The following is a 23,516-nucleotide window of genomic DNA, read 5'->3' as shown; positions in this document are numbered from 1 at the left end:
TCTAATAGTTATTATTTTTCCAATCTCTCTCCTTTTTTGTAAAAGCTGTTGCTATATTATTATAGCATATTCAATTTGATGGTAACTGAAGTTTTCATTACTTTACCTTCATATTGTTGCTATATCTTCTGTTGCAAAGAATTTCAGTTGTTGTGTACTTCATGTCATTGAAAATTATCAGCCTTGTGATTTTCTGTGCTTGACTTGTTTGCTTAGTAGATGTGAATTTGTGTGTTTGAAATACAATCTCAGAAAACTGAATTGATGGCGACCCACAATGGACATGGCAGTGTGAGTTCTATACAGTGCCATAAAATTATTGGGCTTGTGTACAACATAATAAACAAAAGAGATGGGCAGGGGTGGGAGGGGGAGAGAAAAGATAAATCTACACTATTAATCCTGAATGGTGTGCTGAGGCTTGAGTTTATCTGTGACTTGTACTTAATCAGAAGAACATTGTGATTATGTTTATAGTTGATTTGAAGAATAATGAAGAACAGGTGATTTCCTAAGTCCCATCAGTTATATTTTTACCTAGTGTTCCGGCAAGTATTTAAAATTTTGTTTCTGTAATGTGTAGATGGAGTCAGTTCAAAGTGATACTGCGTTTGTTTAAGCAGAAGCCCAATGTAAATGAAAAATTTCTTATTATAAACAAAATATTTTGTAAAATGAGGTTTTATGTGCCCATTCAATAAAGTGATCTCAAATTAATATAGTGTGATATTTGGTTTAAAAACATGTCCTTTAACACTTACATTATCTGTAAATATTGTTAACAGATTTCTTTAAAATGTTTTCTTCAAATCGTCTAAAAAACTTATGGAAGCTCATAGGCTGTTGATAATCCTTTATTCATAGATTATACATGACTGGTTTCAAATATTGCAATCCCTTCTTCAGGTGAAAAAAGCTACAAAAACATGTAGTATCAGTTAGGAGCAAATTAATAATACCAAACATGTTGGATACCTAAACCAGAAAAAGAAGCGGTGAAATACTTGCATAACTTATTTAACATTAGGCCATTGAAATAGTATGATCTCCCAATATTCAGATGGTACTTGGCATAAGCATTGCCATTTAAAATGTATGTTGAGTAATCCAGAAAAAGAAAACCAAGAAATAGTGGGTGTAGGCCATATAACTGACTGCTGCAAGTCGCATTTTTAGACCTAAAAAGGGAACATATCATAAGAAACCTGAAAAAGTATTGGAAAACTAACTTATGGTAAAGTAAAGGAATGATGGCTCACCAGTGCTGTAAAATGTCTCCAGCAGGAAGGTCGTATCACTGCATGAAGGTATGGATATAACCAAGTGCCAGAGAAAAATTATGTTGGGCAATGTGCTGTGAAAGGGCAAGTAAGAAATAGTGGAATATGTTGATAGAGTGGCAGGAAATTAACAGTTTTGAAACAAAGGTTGGGAGTCATTACATAGACAAAAAATGTAGCAGTGTTACTTCCTCGCCACTTTCATGCCCTCTATCACTTTATTCCCCTACTTCTTACTCGCTCTCTCGTGGCACATTGCCCAACATCAGTTTTCTCCAACACTTGGTTATGTTCACACCTTAATGCGGTGGTATGACCTTCCTGCTGCAGGCAGAGCCACAGTCTCTATATGTGGTTTTTGCTATTTTCACAAATTCTGCAGTACTGTTGAGCCATCGTTCTTGTACTTTAGTGTAAGTTAGTTCCCCTGTAGTTTTTTGAGTTTCTTGTGCTATGTTGCCTTTGTTAGGTCTAAGAGTGTGACTTGCAGTGGACTGTTACATGGCCTAAAACCACTAATTCTTGGTTTTCTTTTTCTGGATTATTCAACATCCATTTTAACTGTCAATGCTAATGACAAGTGCCATATGAACACTGGGAGACCGTACTATTTCAAAGGCCTAATGTTAAATTAGCTGTGTAAGTATTTCACTCCCTCTTTTTCTGGTTTAGGTATCCAACATGTTTTGTATTATTAATTTTCTGCAAATCAACATATGTTTTCATAGATTTTATTTATTTATTTATTTATTTTTTTCCTGAAGATGCGATTACAATGTTGTGTAGCTGGCCGCGTATAATCTTGGAATAAAGGATTATCAACAGCTAACATGGTTTCCAAAAATTTTTTAGAAGATTTTAATAAAACATTTTTAAAGAAATTCATTAACATGTGTCATCTAAGCTGCGGATGGTTGCACCATAAAATCATGTTCTGTAAATATTGCTTTGTCATGTCCTCCTATCCTGAGTCACCCCATCACATGTGCTGGCCTGTGTTGTGCTGTCTACTGGCACTATGTAGGAGTGCTACTCACTCACCCACTCCTGGGGTACTGATTACACTTCATATTTTACTGTTCCTGTTAATATGTGTATCTAAACCGAATATTGCAATGGATTAATTTGAGACCACTCTGTTGAATGATCACATAAAATTCTCCCATTTTGTTCATAAAAGGAAGCAGACCAACATTTTTCATTAACACTATGTGTTACATGAAACACATGATGAACAATATTTGTGTAGGCTGATTCATCTACACAGTGAAAAACAAAAGAGAAAATATTTACCAAAATCCCAGAGAATATGTGCCAGACAACTCAGAGGAGAGATACTTGGTTTTATATTTATGTTTTATATGAGCTGGAGGATACATCATTATTGTGACAAATATCATACTATGGAAATTTGAAGGTTTCATATAATTCATGTTGTAGGCAATAAGGAATCATGTAATGTAATTGATAGCCTCAATGAATGTTTAAAAGTGCACCAAAATACTATCCCTTAGAATGTCAAGAAATGCAGTTGCACAATAAATGAATTTCAATACATTGAGGGTTCTGAGTAGGCAATGATCCGAGGGTAAAGGTAGCTCTGCATTTAGCTGTAAACATGTGCCTTCCAAATGAACTTTCCATTTACACTCTGTCTGATGTCTACTGAAAGTCTCCAAATACTTAGATTTCCATGTATGCTACAAAGCTGTAGTTCTTAAATTTATCTTATTGAAAACACTTGTAAGTTTCTTTAGTCAACATTTTGTGACTGTGTCAGATTAAACATTGTGAACTTGAAGTATTATAAGCTGCTGGCATCAAGTAATACTTTACGCTTTCTTTGCTATATTTTTAGAGAGGTGGACGTGATGAGCCACCTACCTGGCAAGACATTGAGAAACTGCAGGCAACATTGAAAAGTGTGTATCGTGATTGGACTGTTGAGGGAGCTCTCGAGAGGGACCAATGCTATAAACCAATACTTGAAGCTATTGACAACCATTTCTCCACTGAAAAGGCGTGAGTAATATGAGAGTAGTTATGTTATTCACCATAGAGATGACACATTTAATTGCAGACAGGCACAAGAAGAAGATTGTTACACACTGAGCTTTCAGCCAAAGCCTTCATCAGAAAAGAAAGGAAAACACACATTATGTTATTGTACCAACTGATCTAAATTTTTAAAGCAAATTAATGAATTATGTTGCATGGGTATTCAAATTTGTGTCACTGAGCGAGCTTTAGGTAAATGCTTTCTGTGTTGTTTGTTGTACTTAGGAAATATTGCCACCTACTTTATAAAGATAAAGATTGGGGTTTAATTTCCTGTCAGTGACAATGTTGTTAGAGCATTTGTTCAGGAAGGCAAAGAATGAGGAAGGAAATAGGCTGCTTCCTCTTTACCTTACTTAATTTTGAGAGACTACCAAAAACCTTAAACACTATGACCCTCTCTCCCTCTCTCTATCTCCCCCTCCCTCCCTCCCTCCCTCCCTCCCTCCCTCCCTCCCTCCCTCCCTCCCTCCCTCCCCCTCCCCCTCTTTGTCCATCCCTCTCCTCCTCTATCACTCTTCCCTCCTCTCTCCTGTTTTCTCCCTCCCCCTCTCTCCCTTCCCCCCTCCTCAAATCTCTGCGCTTTTGTGCCATGGTTTCCATTCCAAATACCAAGTGAGGTGGTGCAGTGGTTAGCACATTACGCTTACATTGGGGGCAGTGGTTTAAATTATCATCTAGTCATCCAGATTTAGGTTTTCGTCAATTTCCTTAAACTGTTTAAGGTGAATACTAGGAAGCATTCCTTTGAAAATGACACAATTTGCTTCCTACCCCATCTATCTCAATGCAAATCTTAACTTGTGCTCCATCATTAGTTAACTCATCACCAACAAGATGTAAAACTTGGATCTTTCTCCCCATCATTCTAATTCCATCATTTTCTACCCTAATATCATTTTCTCATGTGCTGCCCTTTACAACACAAGATGATTAAGAGTGAAATGGCTAGATTTCTATTCCCTAAATCATACCAAGACAGTTCCTTTTAGATGAGCAAAGCTGATACTCTTCTCTGTCTGTGCTAGGACTCCACCTATAATGGCTTTATCTCTGATGGTATATTAGACTGTAATTTTCCTTCCTTCTCTTCTTAGTTTTCTATGTCATGTCTTTACTGTATCTTCCTGTCATTGTCTAGAAAGCTGATTCTTTTGTCATTCATTTCACACAGCCACAATATTTACAACATTATGCGGAACACATTTAAATGCTTCTGCAACTGTGTTCCTTCCTTGTGTTTTGATGGTTGAAAATTTCCAGAGTCCTAATTGTTTTATTCTCATGATTTCACTTCTGTTTTCTGTTATTCAGTTGCAGAGATTCTTGTGAAAACAATTATTGTCAATGCAGAGTTCTCTTGTGCTTATGTGGTACGTCTATTTTGAGAAAAAGTCAACAAAAAACTATTTATGGTTGGTTCTATCACAAGACTGATAGTTGAAAAGAAAGTGACGGTGCCTCAGATTTACGAAATACGACTGTTTTGTATGAGAAATCGAGAGATTGTACTGTTTGAGACTCTTGGTGTCCTTACTATTTCAATATAAGATTTTTTGGAATGACTACTATGTAGCATTGAGTGTCTGTCTATTAAAGTTAAGATTAGCTGTGTAGTATTCAGAGTAGCAGCAAAGTGTTAAAAGTTGTCCATGGTTATGCTATCATCTTTCAGGCGTGCATCCAGGGCAGCAGTATTTGATCTTCTGATACATCAGCTGTTGACCATACAGCTATCTTCGAGGTGTGTCAGTGACTGAATTAAAACCATTTGACATAGAGATATACTGTGGAGTAAAATATGCATGTGTCAGAGATAAGACAGTCTACACAACAATGCCAGATAAAACTTTATTTGTGTAGAAATAAAACATAGCAAGCACTGTGTATTTACTGACTCAGCACTTGTTATGTTTTCTTCTTAGACACACAAAGTTGTACACATGGCTGGCACTGTTGTGTTGACTGTCTTATCTCTGATGTATGTACATTTTATTCCATAATATATTATTCATCAAGTGGTTTTAAGTCAGTCACTGACTCACTTTGAAGATGGTTGTACGTATAACAGGTGAAATATTGGATGATGAAATATTATTGTCCCAGATGTGTGCCCTTAAGAGGATGTCCTCTCTGCTGAGCAAACTAGAGCTCATACATTTAGCGGAGTTTCTGTATTCTGTCCTTGAAATGCTGAGAACTCAGAATTAGTACCATTGCTCTGCCACAATTTGAAAACCAATAAGGTGAAACTTTAGTAGGAGATAGTAGGTGACACATCTCTAAGTTCAGAGGATAGCAGGACCCTGATTGATAACATTTTTATTGACTATGCATAGGCTGAAACAAGTAATGTGTACCAAATTGTTAATGGAAATAAACACTGTAGTACCTTACAGCCCTGAGGCATGTTCACACACAACAGAGAAGCTTATTAATGAGAACAGGATACAATGTTTTAAGAATAAGTGAAAAGAGGTGGTATGGGATGAGGTACAGGGGTTGGGCAAAAATACGGAAACACCATGGGAAATGCTTCAACAAAAATGTGAAGCTGGCCAAGCCTGCAGGTTGTGGTCTTGTTTTTGACCATGAATGGCACCAGTGCAATGCCCTCAATACATTGCAAGTGTCAGTCATGGGCACAACAGTGTTCTGTGTAGTTGTGAGTGTGTTATGTTGGAGCTAAGTGAATTCAAATGTCAGCAAATTGATTGTGCTCGTATGGTTAGTGCATCTGTAAGCAAGGTGGCCGAAGGGTTTGGTGTTTCAGGTGGCAGCAGATTGAAGATTTATACCGCATACACGCTGCGTCACAATGCAGATGAAAGTGTATATTGGGTGATCATGACAGATTATCATTGAAGAGTTTTGTGATGAAAAATAAGAGGATTACAGCTGCAAAAGTCACCACACAACTGAATGTTGCACTCATTAACTCTGTCAATATCAAAACAACACAAAGGGAACTCCATTAGCAGGGACTAACAGGGCAGTCTGGGATTCCAAAACCACCCATCAGTGATGCAAATGTCCGTAACAGGAAAATGTGGAGATGAAGCCATAAAACCTAGACTTTGGAGCCATGGAAGAAAGTTATTTGGTCAGATGTATCTTGTTTCACACTGTTTCCAACTTCTGGTCGAGTTTGCATCCCAAGAATGAAACATTGTGTGGGTTTGGTGATGATTTGGACAACCATATTGTAGTATTCCATGGGCATCGTGGTTACTCTGAAAGGCTGCATTACTGCCAAGGATTATGTGATCATTTTGACTGATCAGGTCCATACCATGGCACAGTGTTTCTTCCCTAGTGGCGATGATGTGTTCCAGGATGACAGGGCCGTTGTTCACACAAGTCACATAGTCCATGATTGGTTTTGTGAGTAGAAGAATGAATTGTCGCATCCTTCCTGGCCACCACAGTCAAAGATCTCGATGTTATTTATCCTTTTCGGTCTGTTTTTGAGAGAAGGGTGTGTGTTCGCTATCAGTCTCCATCATCATTACCAAGAAAAGTGGTGTAAGATCACCTTGAAAACCATACAGGACCAATATTTCCTGACTTTGAAGTGACTGGAAGCTCTTTTGAATGCCAACAGGTTTCTTAAACCATATTAGGTGTGGTAATGTGTTTTGTTTTTGATGTTTCCATATTTTTGTCCAACTCCTGTATATATAGAAAGAGATGCTAATGTAGAATTCAGTATATTCCATAGTAAATTTCTGTCAATATTTGAAAGTAGCTTCCCTAAAATGTTATCCAGAAAGTCCATTTAAAAAAAAGTAAGCCATGAATAACTGAAGGAATCAAAATTTAATGTAAGAGAAAAAGGGAAATTTATAGAAGCTAGAATAAGTCAAGATCCAACGTTATTTGCATTCTACAAAAAAGGAAAGTTATTAAAATGTCCGGAAATATGCATGTCCTGACAAAATAAATAATGCAGATAACAAGATTAAAACTGTATGGGATGTCATGAAATGGGAGATAGGCAGACTAGTTAGTGTACAAGATAGAACAACAATTAAACTAAATGACAATGTTGTGACTGACAATTCAAAAGTTGCAAGTATTTTCAACTATCACTTTCTAAAAGTAGCAGCAAAAATAGGATTAAATAGTTCAGTTGAAGAAACAAGAGAATATATTAAGACTGTCATTCTATAAAACTTGAAGTGAATAGAAGTAGCACCAAAATCCTGCACTGAAATTAATAGAATTCTAAAAAGCAAAAGCTCGTATGCTGTTGATGGAATTTCAAACATAATTTTGAAAATTTGTTCTTGCTTAATAAGCAGTGTCCTTAGTGATAAATGTAGTGCTTCATGGCATAGAGAATTTTTCCAGACAGATTAAAGTATGCAGCTGTTAAACCTCTTTCCAAGAAAGATGACAAGAAAGACTTACATGATTAGTTGTCCAATTTCCTTACTAACATGTTTTTCTGAAATACCGGAGGAAGTAACGTTTGCAAGAGTAATCCCACATTTAAATAGAAGTAATTCACTTACCATGTTACAGTTTGGATTCCAGAAAGGTTGCTCCACTGAAAATGCGATTTATAGATTCACTCACTAAATGTACAAGCCTTAAATAATGAAATATTGCCAGTCAGTATTTTTTTGTGGCCTTCCCAAGGTGTTTAACTGTGTAGATCATGTTACTCTCTTAGAAAAACTTAAGATTTATGGAATTGGTGGCTTTACACACAATTGGGTTTAGTCATACTTAACAAAGAGAATGCAAAAGGTTGTGCTGAATAATTCAAACAATATTGAAAGGAGAGAAAATTATAGTCACTGGAGAGAAATCACACTGCCCACCAGGTTTGTTTTGGGATCACTCGTATTCCTTAAATATGTGAATGATCTTCCGCTTAACATTCATCAAGTAGGGTTGGTACCTTTACTAGTGTAATAATAAGTCCCATTAGAGAGGAAGCAAGAGAAAAGATTGTTAATGATGTGTTTCAAAGCATTATTAAGTGGTTCTATGAAATTTGTTTGGGTCATAATTTTGAGAGAAAACACACTATATTCAGTTATGTACAACAAATAATGTCATATCAACAATTGATGTAGCACATGGACAGCAGTCAGTAAACAGTGTAGAATGCACCAAATTTTTGGGCATAAATATTGATGAACAATTGAACTGGAAGGAGCGTATTACTGACAGTTAAGTCAGCTGCTTTTGTTCTTTGTATGATTGCTAATCTTGGAAACAAGCAGATAACTTCTTGACATATTTTGCATATTTACTCTTGATAATATTGTGTGGAACATTTTTTTTGACTTGTCACTTAGAAATAAAATATTGATTGCACAAAACCAAGCAGGTTAACTGCACCACTCTAATGTGTATGTTCGCTAATGAAATTCATCACAAGTAATCCATCACAACCTGAGAAGAATACTGAGGTCTGTCCCTACAACACTAGAGGAAAAAATGACCTCTATTACACCTTAATAAGCTGTCAGTGGCTCAGAAATGAATTCAGTATGAAACAACATAAATTTTTGCTCTTTTGTCCAATAAAACCTAAAATGTCTGACAGGTAACAAGGCAAGTTTTAAATTCATTCCATGTATGTCTTTTTTTTTTTTTTTTTTTTAGAAAAAAATTAAAAACTGATAGTGTGTTAAAAAGCCCTAGTTTTTAAGTGTAGTTGCATGAGTAGGACTAAAAATATATGTTCATTAATGTTAACATGAATTATGTATCCGTACCCTGTAAACTGACTCATTCCACATCATTTTGATGCAATAATCATTCAGCTGCTCCATGAAACAGATAACTAACTAACTATCATAGGTTCAAGTGGAGGAGTAACAATTTATAATGTGGGAATTCATTCAAGGGTGTTGCCACAACATTCGGCTCTCATTTATTGCATGACTGGTGTTAGGGCACAATGCTTCATTTACAGTAGCATCCTGATACCATGATAGATAATATGGTGAATGAAAGTTCCTAATAAAGTATAAAATCTGTCAAATTGATAATACTACAACACATCAAACTTAAATAAACCAATTGTTATGTAGCCAAAATTAATAATTGTGAACTTATTCAGTATCGCTCTATACAAATATTCTGTAAATGGTCACATTCCTAGGAAGTGCAGCATATTATTAATCATAAACTTTATATGCATGATGTATTCGGTTTCATGTCATCCAATGATGAAAAGAATATACAATATAAAACTCTGTTTGATAGCTGAGTGAAGTCACAAATTAAATTGCCTATATAGTCAATAGTCACAAGGCATTAATAAAATGGCAAAGCTGTTTTAAATTTAAACAGATGCCTAACTATGAGCCATCAAATGTTGGCCCACTTTCATGACTTGCGCACTTCATCTGGTATAAGTAAGTAATGGAACGAATAATATTGAAGCATATGAGTCAGCTACAACAATACATCTCATATTATGATAACTTTCTATAATTGCTTGAAAAATCATGGTATGCGAAGAGAAGTACCAGTGTTATGAAATATGGCAGCCCAAGGAGAAATAACAAAACAAGTAAGCCAGGAGACTCAATTCCCAAACAGTTCAACCCATTCTTAACCCCTTAACATACTGTGTTTTTTTTCCCCAAATTACAATAAAAATTTTTTTGTTATTAATGAAAAACATCCTATATTGAATGTCACTACATATAGACACATAAATATAGCTTTTAAAGCTCAAAATAATGAGTTACAAAATTTTGAAGGGCATCAGTAATAAAATCTCAAGTATACTTGTGCACTGGGCTTTGACTAAAATGTCCTGCAACTTGAAGTCATTTTTTTAGTTTCTGTGTAGCTGTGAAGTCTAAACTTGTATTTCAAAATGGTTTCCTGTGGACAGAAATCTCGTACCACTGGCCAGTACTTGTCACTCAGCTGGCAAACTGTTGTCAATTTCAGTCTCTACTGAAGTAATATCACATTCTTCTTCACTTTCTGAGCTGCTAAATTCAATATCAAACTCAGGATCACTAGAGCCATCCTTTTTTGGAAACATTGCCTAAACAATAATACAGGACACAGGTTGAAAATGCACATTTTGTTGCTGAGTATCCAATGCTGCACACATTAAAGAATATCTAATGGCAACCACCTCAACCAAGACATGACAGCCAGGCTACAAATGTAGAACTGGATGCTCTCTAGCGGCCAAACACTTAACTGTCACTTACAGAAAGCTATAACCTCTATTTGACTGTACGATATGCTTCATTACGCAATCTAGATTTCAACCTTAGGCCACTATCAGGTGTTACAAATTTAAAAAATTGTCTGAATTGTTTGGAACCACACAAGTCAGATGACTTTCATTATTTTATTATTTTGACAGAAACTTTAACTCCTGTGTATACTTGGGCAACTTAAGAACAGACCTTCAAAACGATCTTTCTGCAAGTTTTGCATTACTGTGGCTCCACATGATGGAAAAATCATTACTTAAATATTAATGCTGAAATGGATATAAGAGGGGTTTTATGTTTTGAAGGTTTGTTCTTAAGTTGCCTCAGTATACTCAGGAGTTTAAGTTTCCGCAAAATAATAAAATGAGGCAACTCAGGGCTCTATGTTAAGAGGGTAAATAAAGTGAATCTCATAGACTGAACAGAGGTAAATTTGGTAATAAGTAGACATAAATTGATACTTGCAGTAAAGTCATGGGCTAACAGCAACAGACATCCCATGTTTCATCTTGTTCATTTTATGTAAGTATGAGTTATGCTGTTCCATAAAAACACGGGAGAACTGCCGGATATCAGTAACGTCCTGCCACGATATTTCGGCGCAGAGACTTCTGGCCATCTTCAGGTGAGTGCCACTGTAGTACAGCACATGAGTTATGCTAGTTGTGAGTTGAGTAACCTGGCAACCTTGTCACTGTTATCTTTTCTTGGCCTGCCACATTCCATGATGCTGGTACATGTCTTCAAATACAGTAATTTTTTGAGCAGTTGTGGGATATTGTTATTAGGGTGTATTGCAGTGGCTGACCAACATGTTTAAATATTTTTCATTCCATTACTTTAGTATATGTATTGTGCAGTATCATTAACTGTAAGGCCATATTAGGTGGCTCATAGTACATGACTAGTTGTCTGTCTGCCTAAATTGTTGTTAAGAATATCTATGACAACACATTAGTTTTATGAATATTCTACAAATATTCAGGCATGCTAATTTTGGCTGCTAATCATGTATCAGTTGCAGTTTTATAACAAATGTCCTTCTTAGCACTGGATGATATGAAAAGGAATGTTGTTGTTGTGGTCTTCAGTCCAGAGACTGGTGTGATGCAGCTCTCCATGCTACTCTATCCTGTGCAAGCTTCTGCATCTCCAAGTACCTACTGCAACCCACATCCTTCTGAATCTGCTTAGTGTGTTCATCTCTTGGTCTCCCTCTAAGATTTTCACGGTCCATGCTGCCTCAGAACATGTCCTATAGTCAATCCCTTCTTCTAGTCAAGTTGCGCCACAAATTTCTCTTCTCTCCAATTCTGTTCAGTACCTCCTTATTAGTTAGGTGATCTACCCATTTAATCTTCAGCACCACATTTCAGAAGCTTCTATTGTCTTCTTGTCTGAACTATTTATTGTCCATGTTTCACTACCGTACAGGGCTGCACTCCATACAAATACTTTCAGAAAAAACTTCCTGACACTTAAATCTACACTCAATGTTAACAAATTTCTCTTCTTCAGAAATGCTTTCCTTTCCTTGCCATTGCCAGTCTACATTTTATATCCTCTCTACTTCTACCATCATCAGTTATTTTGCTCCCCAAATAGCAACACTCATCTATTAATTTAAGTTTCTCATTTCCTAATCTAATTCCCTCAGCACCACCTGATTTAATTCAACTACATTCCATTATCCTTGTTTTGCTTTTGTGATGTTCATCTTTATCCTCCTGTAAAGATGCTGTCCATTCTGTTCAACTACTCTTCCAGGTCCTTTGCTGTCTCAGATAGAAATACAATGTCATAGGCAAACCTCAAAGTTTTTATTTCTTCTCCATGGATTTTAATTCCTACTCCAAATTTTTCTTTTGTTTCCATACTGCGTGCTCAATATACAGATTGAATAACATCAGGGATAGGCTACAAACCTGTCTTACTTCCTTCCCATCCACTGCTTTTCTTTCATGCCCCTCGACTCGTATAACTGCCATCTGGTTTCTGTTCAAATTGTAAATAGCCTTTCGCTCCCTCTATTTCACCCCTGCCACCTTCAGAATGTGAAAGAGAGTATTCCAGTCAACATTGCCAAAAGCTATCTCTAAGTCTACAAATGCTAGAAATGTAGGTTTGCCTTTCCTTACTCTATTGTCTAAGATAAGTCGTAGGGTCAGTATTGCCTCACTTGTTCCAATATTTCTATGGAATCCAAACTGATCTTCCCTGAGGTGGGCTTCTACCAGTTTTTCCATTCTTTTGTGAAGAATTCATGTTAGTATTTTGCAGCTGTGACTTATTAAACTGATAGTTCGGTAATTTTTGCACGTGTCAACACCTGCTTTATTTGGGATTGGAATTACTATATTCTTCTTGAAGTCTGAAGGTATTTCACCTGCCTCATACATCTTTCTCACCAAATGGAAGAGTTTTGTCATGGCTGGCTCTCCCAATGCTATCAGTAGCTCTAACGGAATGTTGTCTACTCCTGGAGCCTTATTTCGACTTTCAGTGCTCTGTGAAACTCTCCATGCAATATCATATCTCCTATTTCTTCTTCATCTACATCCTCCTCCATTTCCATAATATTGCCCTTAAGTGCATCACTCTTGTATAAACCCTTTATACATTCCTTCCACCTTTCTGATTTCCCTTCTTTGCGTAGAATTGGTTTTCCATCTGAGCTCTTGATATTCATGCAAGTGGTTCTCTTTTCTCCAAAGGTCTCTTTAATTTTTCTGTAGGAAGCATCTACCTTACCCCTAGTGATATATGCCCCTACATCCTTACATTTGTCCTCTAGCCATCCCCGCTTAGCCATTTTGCACATCCTGTCGATCTCATTTTTCAGATGTTTGTACTCATTTATGCCTGTTTCATTTACTGCATTTTTATATTTCCTCCTTTCATCAATTATATACAATATCCCTTCTGTTACCCGAGGATTTCTACTAGCCCTCGTCTTTTTACCTACTTGATCCTCTGCTGCCTTCACTATTTCATCTCTCAAAGTTACCCATTATTCTTGTACTGTATTTCTTTCCCCCGTATTTGTCAGTCGTTCCCTAATGCTCTTCCTGGAACTCTTCTACAGCCTCTGGTTGTTTCAGTTTATCCAGGTCCCATCTCCTTAAATTCCCACCTTTTTGCAGTTTCTTCAGTTTTAATCTACAGCTCATAACAGACAGATTGTGGTCAGAGTCCACATCTGCCCCTGGAAATGTCTTACAGTTTAAAAACTGGTTCCTAGATCTTGGTCTTACCATTATGTAATCTATCTGAAACCTTCCAGTGTCTCCAGGCCTCTTCCACTTATATAACCTTCTTTCATGATACTTAAACCAAGTGTTAACTGTGATTAATTTATGCTCTGTGCGAAATTCTACCAGGCGGTTTCCTCTTTCATTCCTTATCCCCATTCCATATTGACCCACTATTTTTCATTCTCTTCCTTTTCCTGCTATTGAATTCCAGTCTCACATGACTACTAAATTTTTGTCTCCCTTCAGTATCTGAATAATTTCTTTTATCTCGTCATACATTTCTTCAATCTGTTCATCATCTGCAGAGCTAGTTGGCATGTAAACTTGTACTACTGTGGTAGGTGTGAGCTTCGCGTCTATCTTGGCTACAGTAATGCGTTCACTATGCTGTTCGTAGTAGCTTACCCGCATTCCTATTTTTTTATTCATTATTAAAACTACTCCTGCATTACCCATATTTGATTATGTATTTATAACCCTGTATTCACCTGACCAGAAGTCTTGTTCCTCCTGCCACCGAACTTCAATAATTCCCACTATATCTAACTTTAACCTATCCATTTCCCTTTTTAAATTTTCTAAACTACCTGCCCAAGTAAGGGATGTGACATTCCAAGCTCCGACCTGTAGAATGTCAGTTTTGTTTCTCCTGATAATGACGTCCTCCTGCGTAGTCCCCTCCCAGAGATCTGAATGGGTGACTATTTTACCTCTGGAATATTTTACCCAAGAGTATGCCATCATCATTTAACCATATAGTAAAGCTGCATGCCCTCAGGAAAAATTACAGCTGTAGTTTCCCCTTGCTTTCAGCTGTTCGGAGTACCATCACAGCATGGCAGTTTTGTTTGATCTTACAAGACCAGATCAGTCAATCATTCAGACTGTTGCCCCTGCAACTACTGAAAAGGTTGCTGCCCCTCTTCAGGAACCCCACGTTTGTCTGGCCTCTCAACAGATACCCCTCTGTTGTGGTTGCACCTGCAGTATGGCTATCTGTATCACTGAGGCATGCAAGCCTTCCCACCAATGGCAAGGTCCATGGTTCATGGGTGGTGGGGGGGGGGGGGGATGAAAAGGAATATATCACCTAATAAAGTTTATAACTAATAGTATGTCATGCTTCCCTTTCCACAATTTATAGTGTCTGCCCTGAAAGTGAGTTCTTGGAGTTTTCTAAGCAGTTTGTTCAAAATTTCTATTATACTACCCAACCAGACAAACAAACCTGTGACCACTCACACTTTTCTTATTTGGATTTGCTGGATGACCACTTCTAGTCTGATGTGACATGTGCCCACACACTTGTGCAGAATTAAAGCATTGGTTGTTCGAATGTTTTGCAGTCTATCTCGTTTGTGTGCAAGAATAGAAAAAGTACATAAATATTTTATGACAACTGCAGCACCAGTTACATGAAAATACGAATTGAACACCTGATTAACACAATAAAATGATTTCAACAGATTAAGCATGTAGGGGAACAGCGACTGGCCATCACGGGCAACAAAAGAAAAGGCCTGGTGCTGGAGGGGCGTTCAGTGAAACTTCCACGAAGGCATAATCCAGTGCCCAGAAGAACACAGGACAGGATTGGTGGCACCAGCCAGGATGGTGAAACCAGCAGCAAGGTCGGCAATGACAGTAGAAGTGGGTGGTCATAGCGATGCCAGTAGTGACAACTGGACTGACCGCAGAAACAGTGTCAGCGAGAGCACTGGCCCTGGAGGATCAGCAATCAATACACTGACTAGACAGTTGGCATCTGCATTGGCAGGGTTGGCGATGGCCAGGGGCCGACATCACAAAGACTGATGAACAGACCGACGTCAACGCGAACAGACATGGCAATAACTGGAGAGCAAGCATGGCTGGTGACTCACATACTGACTACAGGACTGAGAGCATGGCTGGTGACTCACATACTGACTACAGGACTGAGAGCATTGCAAACCGACTTGCCAACAACTGTAGGGCAGGCGACTTGCAGTCTGACAACGGGACAGATGTTGTTGCATACAGACATAGTGATGGCTGGAAGGTTGGCCATGACAGTGTCGGCAACATAAAGACTGATCACATGAATGACATCATCACTGACAGGCTTTGCAATGACAGGAGGGCTAGTTGGAACAGGTCTAGTGATGGACGGACTGAAGACAGGACTGATGTTGTCATTGACGGACTGAGTGATGACATGAGGGCCAGCCAGGACAAGGTCAGCTGCGTGCGGATGGATAACGGGGCAGACGTCACCATTGACAGACTTGGCAGTGACAGGAGGGCTGGCCTTGGTTCAAATGGCTCTGAGCACTATGCGACTTAACTTCTAAGGTCATCAGTGGCCTAGAACTTAGAACTAATTAAACCTAACTAATCTAAAGACATCACACACATCCATGACCGAGGCAGGATTCGAACCTGCGACCGTAGTGGTCGCTCGGCTCCAGACTGTAGCGCCTAGAACCGCACAGCCACTCCGGCCGGCCGGCTGGCCTTGACAGGGTTAGCACTGACAGGAGAGATACCAAGATGACGCCCTGCCACAATAGGCCCAGTGTCAACAGGACCGAACTGCTGACAAGAAGGTCAGTGCCCGATAGCATCACAGGCCAGGGCTGGGCCAATAGTGGCGGGACTGCCACCATGGAATTCTGTGATTACAAAACCAAATACTGCATTGTATACCTGACTGAAGGTGACTCAGCAAGCCATACAAAAAACTTCTGGACACACTTTCTGGATACGGCTCGTGAACACACTTACTTGAAGACTGTGGGGAAGACTGTTGGCCAGTAGCTCGTAACGAAGTGCACACAGGCTGCAACTGGAGGTGACTTTTACTACAACAGAAATGCACAACCATCTGTTCCTCCAATAAGTCATTGTCTATGTGTTCTGGATGAGGGTCCAGCAAAAACTGAGAACACATACTAAAGATTTTTACTCCTGCACTTGCAAGAAAGTGAGCACTGCATTGTGAATTTTATATGCTGTGGGCCTATGAAATGAAACACCAATTGTTGACAGTACATGACCCAGTCCTCCTGGCCATCAGACACCCAAACCTTTGGTGCAGAAATGGGAACAGCATGCTGAGGCATGGCTTTTGCAGACAAAACCTGAGAGTGCTGTGTTAAACCCTGCAGCAGTTTCTGAATTTGCTGCTCTTGTAACTGAATGATGGGACAGGTGCGATGATAGAGAAGGATACGCATACAGTAGGCGAAAATACATTACCAGTCATGGGACTTGAATTGTTACAAAAATATGAAAAATGTGCTGATGGACCACTGCAAACAATGCAGACCAACAACATCAACTAATACAACCAGTGTGACACACAGATATCATTGGAAGATTAACAGGATGCAACTAGCACCACTGGATATAAACTGTGACAACACCAAAACTATCAATATGCAACCCCATCAAAACAAACTAACACCCAACCAAAAATGCATATGCTTGAGCAACTCTCAACCAGAGAGAAAAACAGAATGATACTCCAGCAAACAAACTAACACACTGCAAGAACCAGAAACCATGCATGAAAATAGCCTCATCGCCAATGTCCTCGATAATGGATGAGGGAAGAGTAAACAGTTGCAACAATGTACTTTAACACATGTGGACAAAGACTTGTCACAAATTTACTTTCCTGCTATTTTTAGGTGGTTGCTTGCTGTGTTAAAAGATGATTCTCAAATTGCAATACAAAACATTATCTTAACTGCACAAATTCATGATGACATTTGTCCTGAAAACAATCACTGAAAGATGATTCATGATCATTTGAAGTAACAACCACAAAGTTCGCTGACGTGATACCAGATCTGTGGGAAACATCATCCCGTATGGCTTAGGGCGGTGTCTGTGAGGGACCACACTGTGTGGAGTAACGTAGTAGCATGACGACGGTGCGAAGCACAGTGGAGCGTCCTGGCTTATCTCAGCGAGTTCCATTTGATGAACTGATTAACTATGAGTATAGCCAGCTCCAGGCTTGGAACTGTGGGAGCAACTGAACTGAACTGGCCTGCTTTAGGCTGTGTTTTGCATTATGTACCCAGCCGCTGGAAGTATGTTCCTGAGTTTTAGTTTTAGTTATGTCATGTTCCATAGATCATTTTCCTGATTATTTTATCGATATGATGTGGAACAGGTCAGCTTACAAGATATATATACATACACACACATGAATAATGCTAATATTAATATTACTGAAATTTTTAGTTCTACACATGCAACTACATTTAGAGGTACCTTTTTTTTTTTTTTTTTACCATTTCTGAAACAGAAACTCGTCCATAGAGTACAAGGAGTTGTCCAAAAGAAATGATTTTAAGCTAGATTTAAAACTTGATCTGCCAGACACTTTATGTTGTTGGGCAAATGATCAAAGATTTATGTTGCTGAATAATGTACTCCTTTTTGAGCAACTGACAGCTTCAATAATGGATAGGAAAGGTCATTTTTCTCTCTAGTGTTGTACGTATGAACATCACTGTTCTTCGCGAATTGAGATGGATGATTTGTAACGAATTTTATTAGTGAATATATTTACTTTGCTGGTGCAATTAAAATACCTAACTCCTTGAAAAGGTGCCTACATGACGTCCTTGGGAGAACACCACTAATTATTCTCAGTGCTCTCTTTTGTGCAATCAATACTTTATATCTTAGTGGTGAGTCACCCCAGAAAACTATTCCATAAGACATTATTGAATGGAAATATGCAAAGTACGTTAGGAGGCTGATCTGTTTACTACCAAGACTAGCGATTTTACGAAGAGCAAAAGAAGCTGAACTTAGTTGTTTGGGAAGCTCAGTAATATGCTTCTTCCAGTTCAAGTTGTCATCAATGTGAACACCCAAAAATTTGGAGATATCTACCCTGTTAACTGAGCTCTGTTCACATGCTACATCAATTGTCGGTATGACTCTATTCGGTGTACAGAACTGGATGTAGTGAGTTTTTTCAAAATTAAGGGAGAGTCAATTTTCTGAGAACCACATAATAATTCTTTGAAAGACATCCTTAACAATATCATCAACTGCTTTTTCTGGAATGGGGTTTATTATAACACTCATGTCATCTGCAAAAAGTACTAGTTTCGCATGCTGAACATTAGGTGGGTGGTCATTAACATGAATAAGGAACAGCAGAGGACCTAAAAATTGAACCCTGTGGAACTCCCTTTGTGATAACTCCCCATTCACTAGAATTTACCACCCTCCTAACATTATTTGTGCTATTCAGCACAACTTTTTGCGTTCTGTTCATTAAGTATGATTCAAACCAGCTGTGTGTATAGCCTTCAATTCCATAAAACCTGAGCTTTTCTAAGAGTGTGACATGGTCCACACAGTCAAAAGCCTTGGAGAGATCACAAAAAATAGCAACTGCCGATAATTTGTTATTTAGGGCTTGTACTATTTGATGGGTAAATGTGTAGATAGCATTCTCAGTCGAGTAACCCTTCCGGAATCCGAACTGTGACACACTGAGTAAATTATTTTCACTTAAATGTGAGACTACTCTTGAATACACAACTTTTTTGAATATTTTAGAAAATGAAGTCAGCAATGAGATTGGTCTATAGTTATTTAAGTCACTCTTGTCCCCTTTCTTATGGAAAAGTTTGACAATTGCTTATTTCAATCTGTCTGGAAAAATTTCCTGTGCCAGCGAAGCATTACATATATCGTTAAGGACTCCACTTATTAAATTAGAACAAAACTTCAAAATTCTGTTAGAGACTCCATCAACACCACATGAGCTATTATTTTTCAATTTATTTATAATTCCCTTAATTTCAGTGGGGGAAGTTGGTGCTATTTCTAAAGGCCTAAAGTCCTGGGGAATGACATTTTTAACATATTTTTTTCTATTCTTCAACGGAACTCTTTAACCCTGTTTTTGCTGCTACATTCAGAAAGTGAAATACTTGCATACTTACTACATGGTGTGTGGACTGTGATTGTTCTTTGATAATAGGGGTGCCAGTTTCTGGGTGCAAGTGCTGCTCAGAAGCATAGCTGGTGCCCCCTGGTGGAGCCTATGACAATGATGTATAAACTTACTGTTTGCATACAGCACTGTGTTGTGACATGTGATGCCTGTCATTTATGAATACAAACTCTCAGGAAGAGAGAGACTTCTGAGTAATGGATAGCCCACTGTAGAGGTCGGAGACGTCAGGCTGGCAGCAGACGTATGTGGCCTATGGCATATATACAACAGTACCAAACAAAGAAGCTCTGGGAATCACCAGGATTCTTATAGAAGATGTAATTTGAAAGCTTGGAAGACACTGTGCTATGCTCTGTTATTGTGGAAAAAGGTGCAGTTACTGCTGTCAGTACGACTTTTGTTTTGCAACATTATTTGTACAATGAACATTTCCTACCATCCGCAGGTAGACGACCTCGTGAAACATTTTAATAATACATTGGCAGATACACTTTTGATGTACATTGAAGTCAAACAGTGAGACCCGGATGTGCTACTGCGTGTCATGACATTTTCATACAACACAACAGAGCAAGCCATATCGCTGTTTTTGCTGAACCATGGGCAAAAGGCTGAAACAACAATGAATGCTTTGTTTCTGTTCAACCTGACAATGCTGAGAATTGTTACAGCAATCAGCTCATCACCTAGACTAAAGAAGCAAGACAGCTGACACCCAGAATACGGACAGTAAAAATTATAAAATCAAACACCTACCATAAAATTACAACCCAGGTCCACTAATATGGATTTTTACACTTGTGTGGAAGGTCGGGCTATCAGAAAAGTATTGAACTGTTACTTTGGTACATGCCATTTCCAATTTTGTTTGTCAGATATTACCTACAAAGTTGAGGACGATGATCTGTATCAAGAGTACAATGGCACAGAGACATTGTCCATGTCCTTTGCATGAAGCCTTAGCATAGTCATGAAGCGAGGCGTCACCATGACTGCCATATGAAGGATCACTGACTAGGTCCAGATCCAAAAAGCTATAGTCCACTCCAAAGCAATGGGTTACCATTCTACAGGGAGGGGGAGCAGTGCCATCCACCATGGTGTAGCAGTTGTAATCTGTGTGGTACTAGTTGAATTGCTGCTTATTGCATTTATTTACTATTTAAGATTTATGATTTCTGGAGTATTGAAGATTACTATAACATTCTATGTATGTATGAATAAATGAATGATTAATAGCATTATCTGCTGAGGAAAGCAGTTCAGTCCTGTCTGCACTGTTGTGTGTGCTTAATAAAAATGTTTTCTGTGTGAAATGTTAGTTTTTGTGGATGGCCCTGCTATTACAGTTGGTATTTAGTTACAGATGGTACATGAGAATGTTGTGTATTGGAACCCCAAAAATTCACAGTTTATGTTGTGTTCTGAAATGGTATGTCTTTCAGTTTGCATTTTAGTAGTGTAGTCACTAGTCATAATATATTATTGTGTGTACAATCGTCTACAGCCCATTTCTTATTCCCATAAGCTATGCAGCAAAGTGTCTGCTCAGCAGTATTTCTTTCATCAGAAATTGCTAGGTGTTAAAAGTTCTCATTGTTTCTGGCAAATTTGATTTCACACTATGAAAGGAAACTATTGGCTGAGGATGGTTTTGTTGATGTTTTTTTACAGGATTGAAAGTGTGTTTTCCAGTGCAGCTACTTTTGCAGTTTGTAGTCTGTAGGTTAATACAACTTCAGCTGAGTTCTCTGTTCTTTCCAGTGGTGACATGTTGTTTCAGCATCCTGCAGCTTAGAAAATAGTGCCATGCTGATAGTGTTCGAGAAGGGAGACTGTATAGAATAGAATAGAACAGAAGTTTGTTGTCTTGTAACATACAGTTTCGAGTCATTGACTCAATTTACAGGAGACTCGTCAAAATACAAAAACTGGTTACAATGTTTCTTATAATATCATTAATATAATATACTGTACTTTTAACTAATTAAGCAATTAATAATTTTTCTTAGGCAGTAACAAACTTTTAAAAATGAACAGTCCAAAGTACTTGCTCTCTCCTGCTCAAATTTTCAGGTTGTCCTTCATGAATTCTTCAACAGAATAGTAACATTTATGCACCGGTTTCTCATACAAGGTTTGTTCAGTGTCTCTGAATTTGTACTGAGCAATTCTCTTCCTTTCACTTTGTTATAAATTTTCATACCCATATACTGTGGAGTTTGAGCATAAATTTTTTAACTGTGGGTGGGTGCGATGAAATTATTTTGATTTCTGGTGTTGTAATCATGTTGAAAATGAATGAGAATTTCACTCTGCAGTGGAGTGTGAGCTGATATGAAACTTCCTGGCAGATTAAAACTGTGTGCCGGACTGAGACTAGAACTCGGGACCTTTGCCTTTCGCGGGCAAGTGCTCTACCAACTGAGCTACCCAACCACAACTCACGCCCCATCCTCACAGCTTTACTTCTGCCAGTACCTTGTCTTCTACCTTCCAAACTTTCTTTCAGGAGTGCTAGTTCTGCAAGGTTTGCAGGAGAGCAGCTGTAAAGTTTGGAAGGTAGGAGACGAGGTACTGGCAGAAGTAAAGCTGTGAGGACGAGGCGTGAGTCGTGCTTGGGTAGCTCAGTTGGTAGAGCACTTGCCTGCGAAAGGCAAAGGTCCTGAGTTCGAGTCTCGGTCCGGTACACAGTTTTAATCTGCCAGGAAGTTTCATATCAGCGCACACTCCTCTGCAGAGTGAAATTCTCATTCTGGAAACATCCCCCAGGCTAAGCCATGTCTCCACATATCCTTTCTTTCAGGACTGCTAGTTCTGCAAGTTTCCCAGGAGAGCTTCTGTAATGTTTGAAAGGTAGGTGACGAGGTACTGGCAGAAGTAAAGCTGTGAGGACGGGGTGTGAGTCATGCTTGGGTAGCTCAGTTGGTAGAGCACTTGCCCGCAAAAGGCCAAGGTCCCGAGTTCGAGTCTCAATCCGGCACACAGTTTTAATCTGCCAGGAAGTTTCATGTTGAAAATGATTTGCTACAAATAAATTAGGGTTACTATCTACAAAGATAAGCAGCTCATAGATGTATAGTGAGGGATCTCTTAACATACTTAGATTTTTTAGAAGTCGGTGACATGATTTTCTTCACTCTACATTGCGCATATTTCTAATGATGGTTTCCTGAAGTTTTAATATTTGGTACTTATGGTTTGAGTTATCCCAAAATACAATTCTGTACCTTATTACTGACTCAAAGTAGCTCTAATATACTACTTTTCTTACATCCATACTGGTAGCATTGTACAATGTTCTCATTGCTAATGCTAGGCTATTCAATTTATTTGCAAGGTAATTTATTTTTAAGCCTCATGATAGATTTTTATCCAGTTGCATTCCTAGGAATTTCACGCACCTAGCTTCCTGCAAATCGTAGTTTAAGTGACTGACTTGAATATCATTTAATTTTGCTTGTTTTGTTTTAAACTGCATTAACTGAGTATTTTGCATGTTTGATTTTAACCCATTAAAATCAAACCAAGTATCTAATTTTTCTGAAGTATTTAATACAGTTTGAGAAATTTTGTCAGTAATGTTACTTTGAATTATTGCAGATGTGTCATCTGCAAATAAAACTAAGTGATACTCGATATTAAGTGGTAGATCAAAATGGGACCTAAGACAGAACCTTGTGGTACTCCTTGTGAAATGGTTTACCATATTGAACTATAAGTTCCTCTCTCTAATGAT

The 23,516-nt window shown here is 38.2% G+C and overlaps 1 protein-coding gene across 2 annotated transcripts in view; it reads left to right on the top strand.

Annotated features, from left to right (window-relative positions):
* LOC124723097 (carnosine N-methyltransferase) overlaps positions 1–23,516 on the top strand; it is a 202,804-nt gene that overhangs the window by 73,461 nt on the left and 105,827 nt on the right. For both annotated transcript variants that reach the window (XM_047248275.1, XM_047248274.1), the window contains exon 4: positions 3,139–3,302. In XM_047248275.1, the coding sequence (XP_047104231.1) occupies positions 3,139–3,302 (164 nt within the window). The remainder of the gene's footprint in view (positions 1–3,138; positions 3,303–23,516) is intronic.

This window comes from Schistocerca piceifrons, chromosome X (assembly GCF_021461385.2).
Source record: "Schistocerca piceifrons isolate TAMUIC-IGC-003096 chromosome X, iqSchPice1.1, whole genome shotgun sequence".
NCBI classification, from domain to species: domain Eukaryota; kingdom Metazoa; phylum Arthropoda; class Insecta; order Orthoptera; family Acrididae; genus Schistocerca; species Schistocerca piceifrons.
The sequence above is the reverse complement of the archived record's forward strand: the minus strand, read 5'-3'. Positions and strand labels throughout refer to the sequence as shown.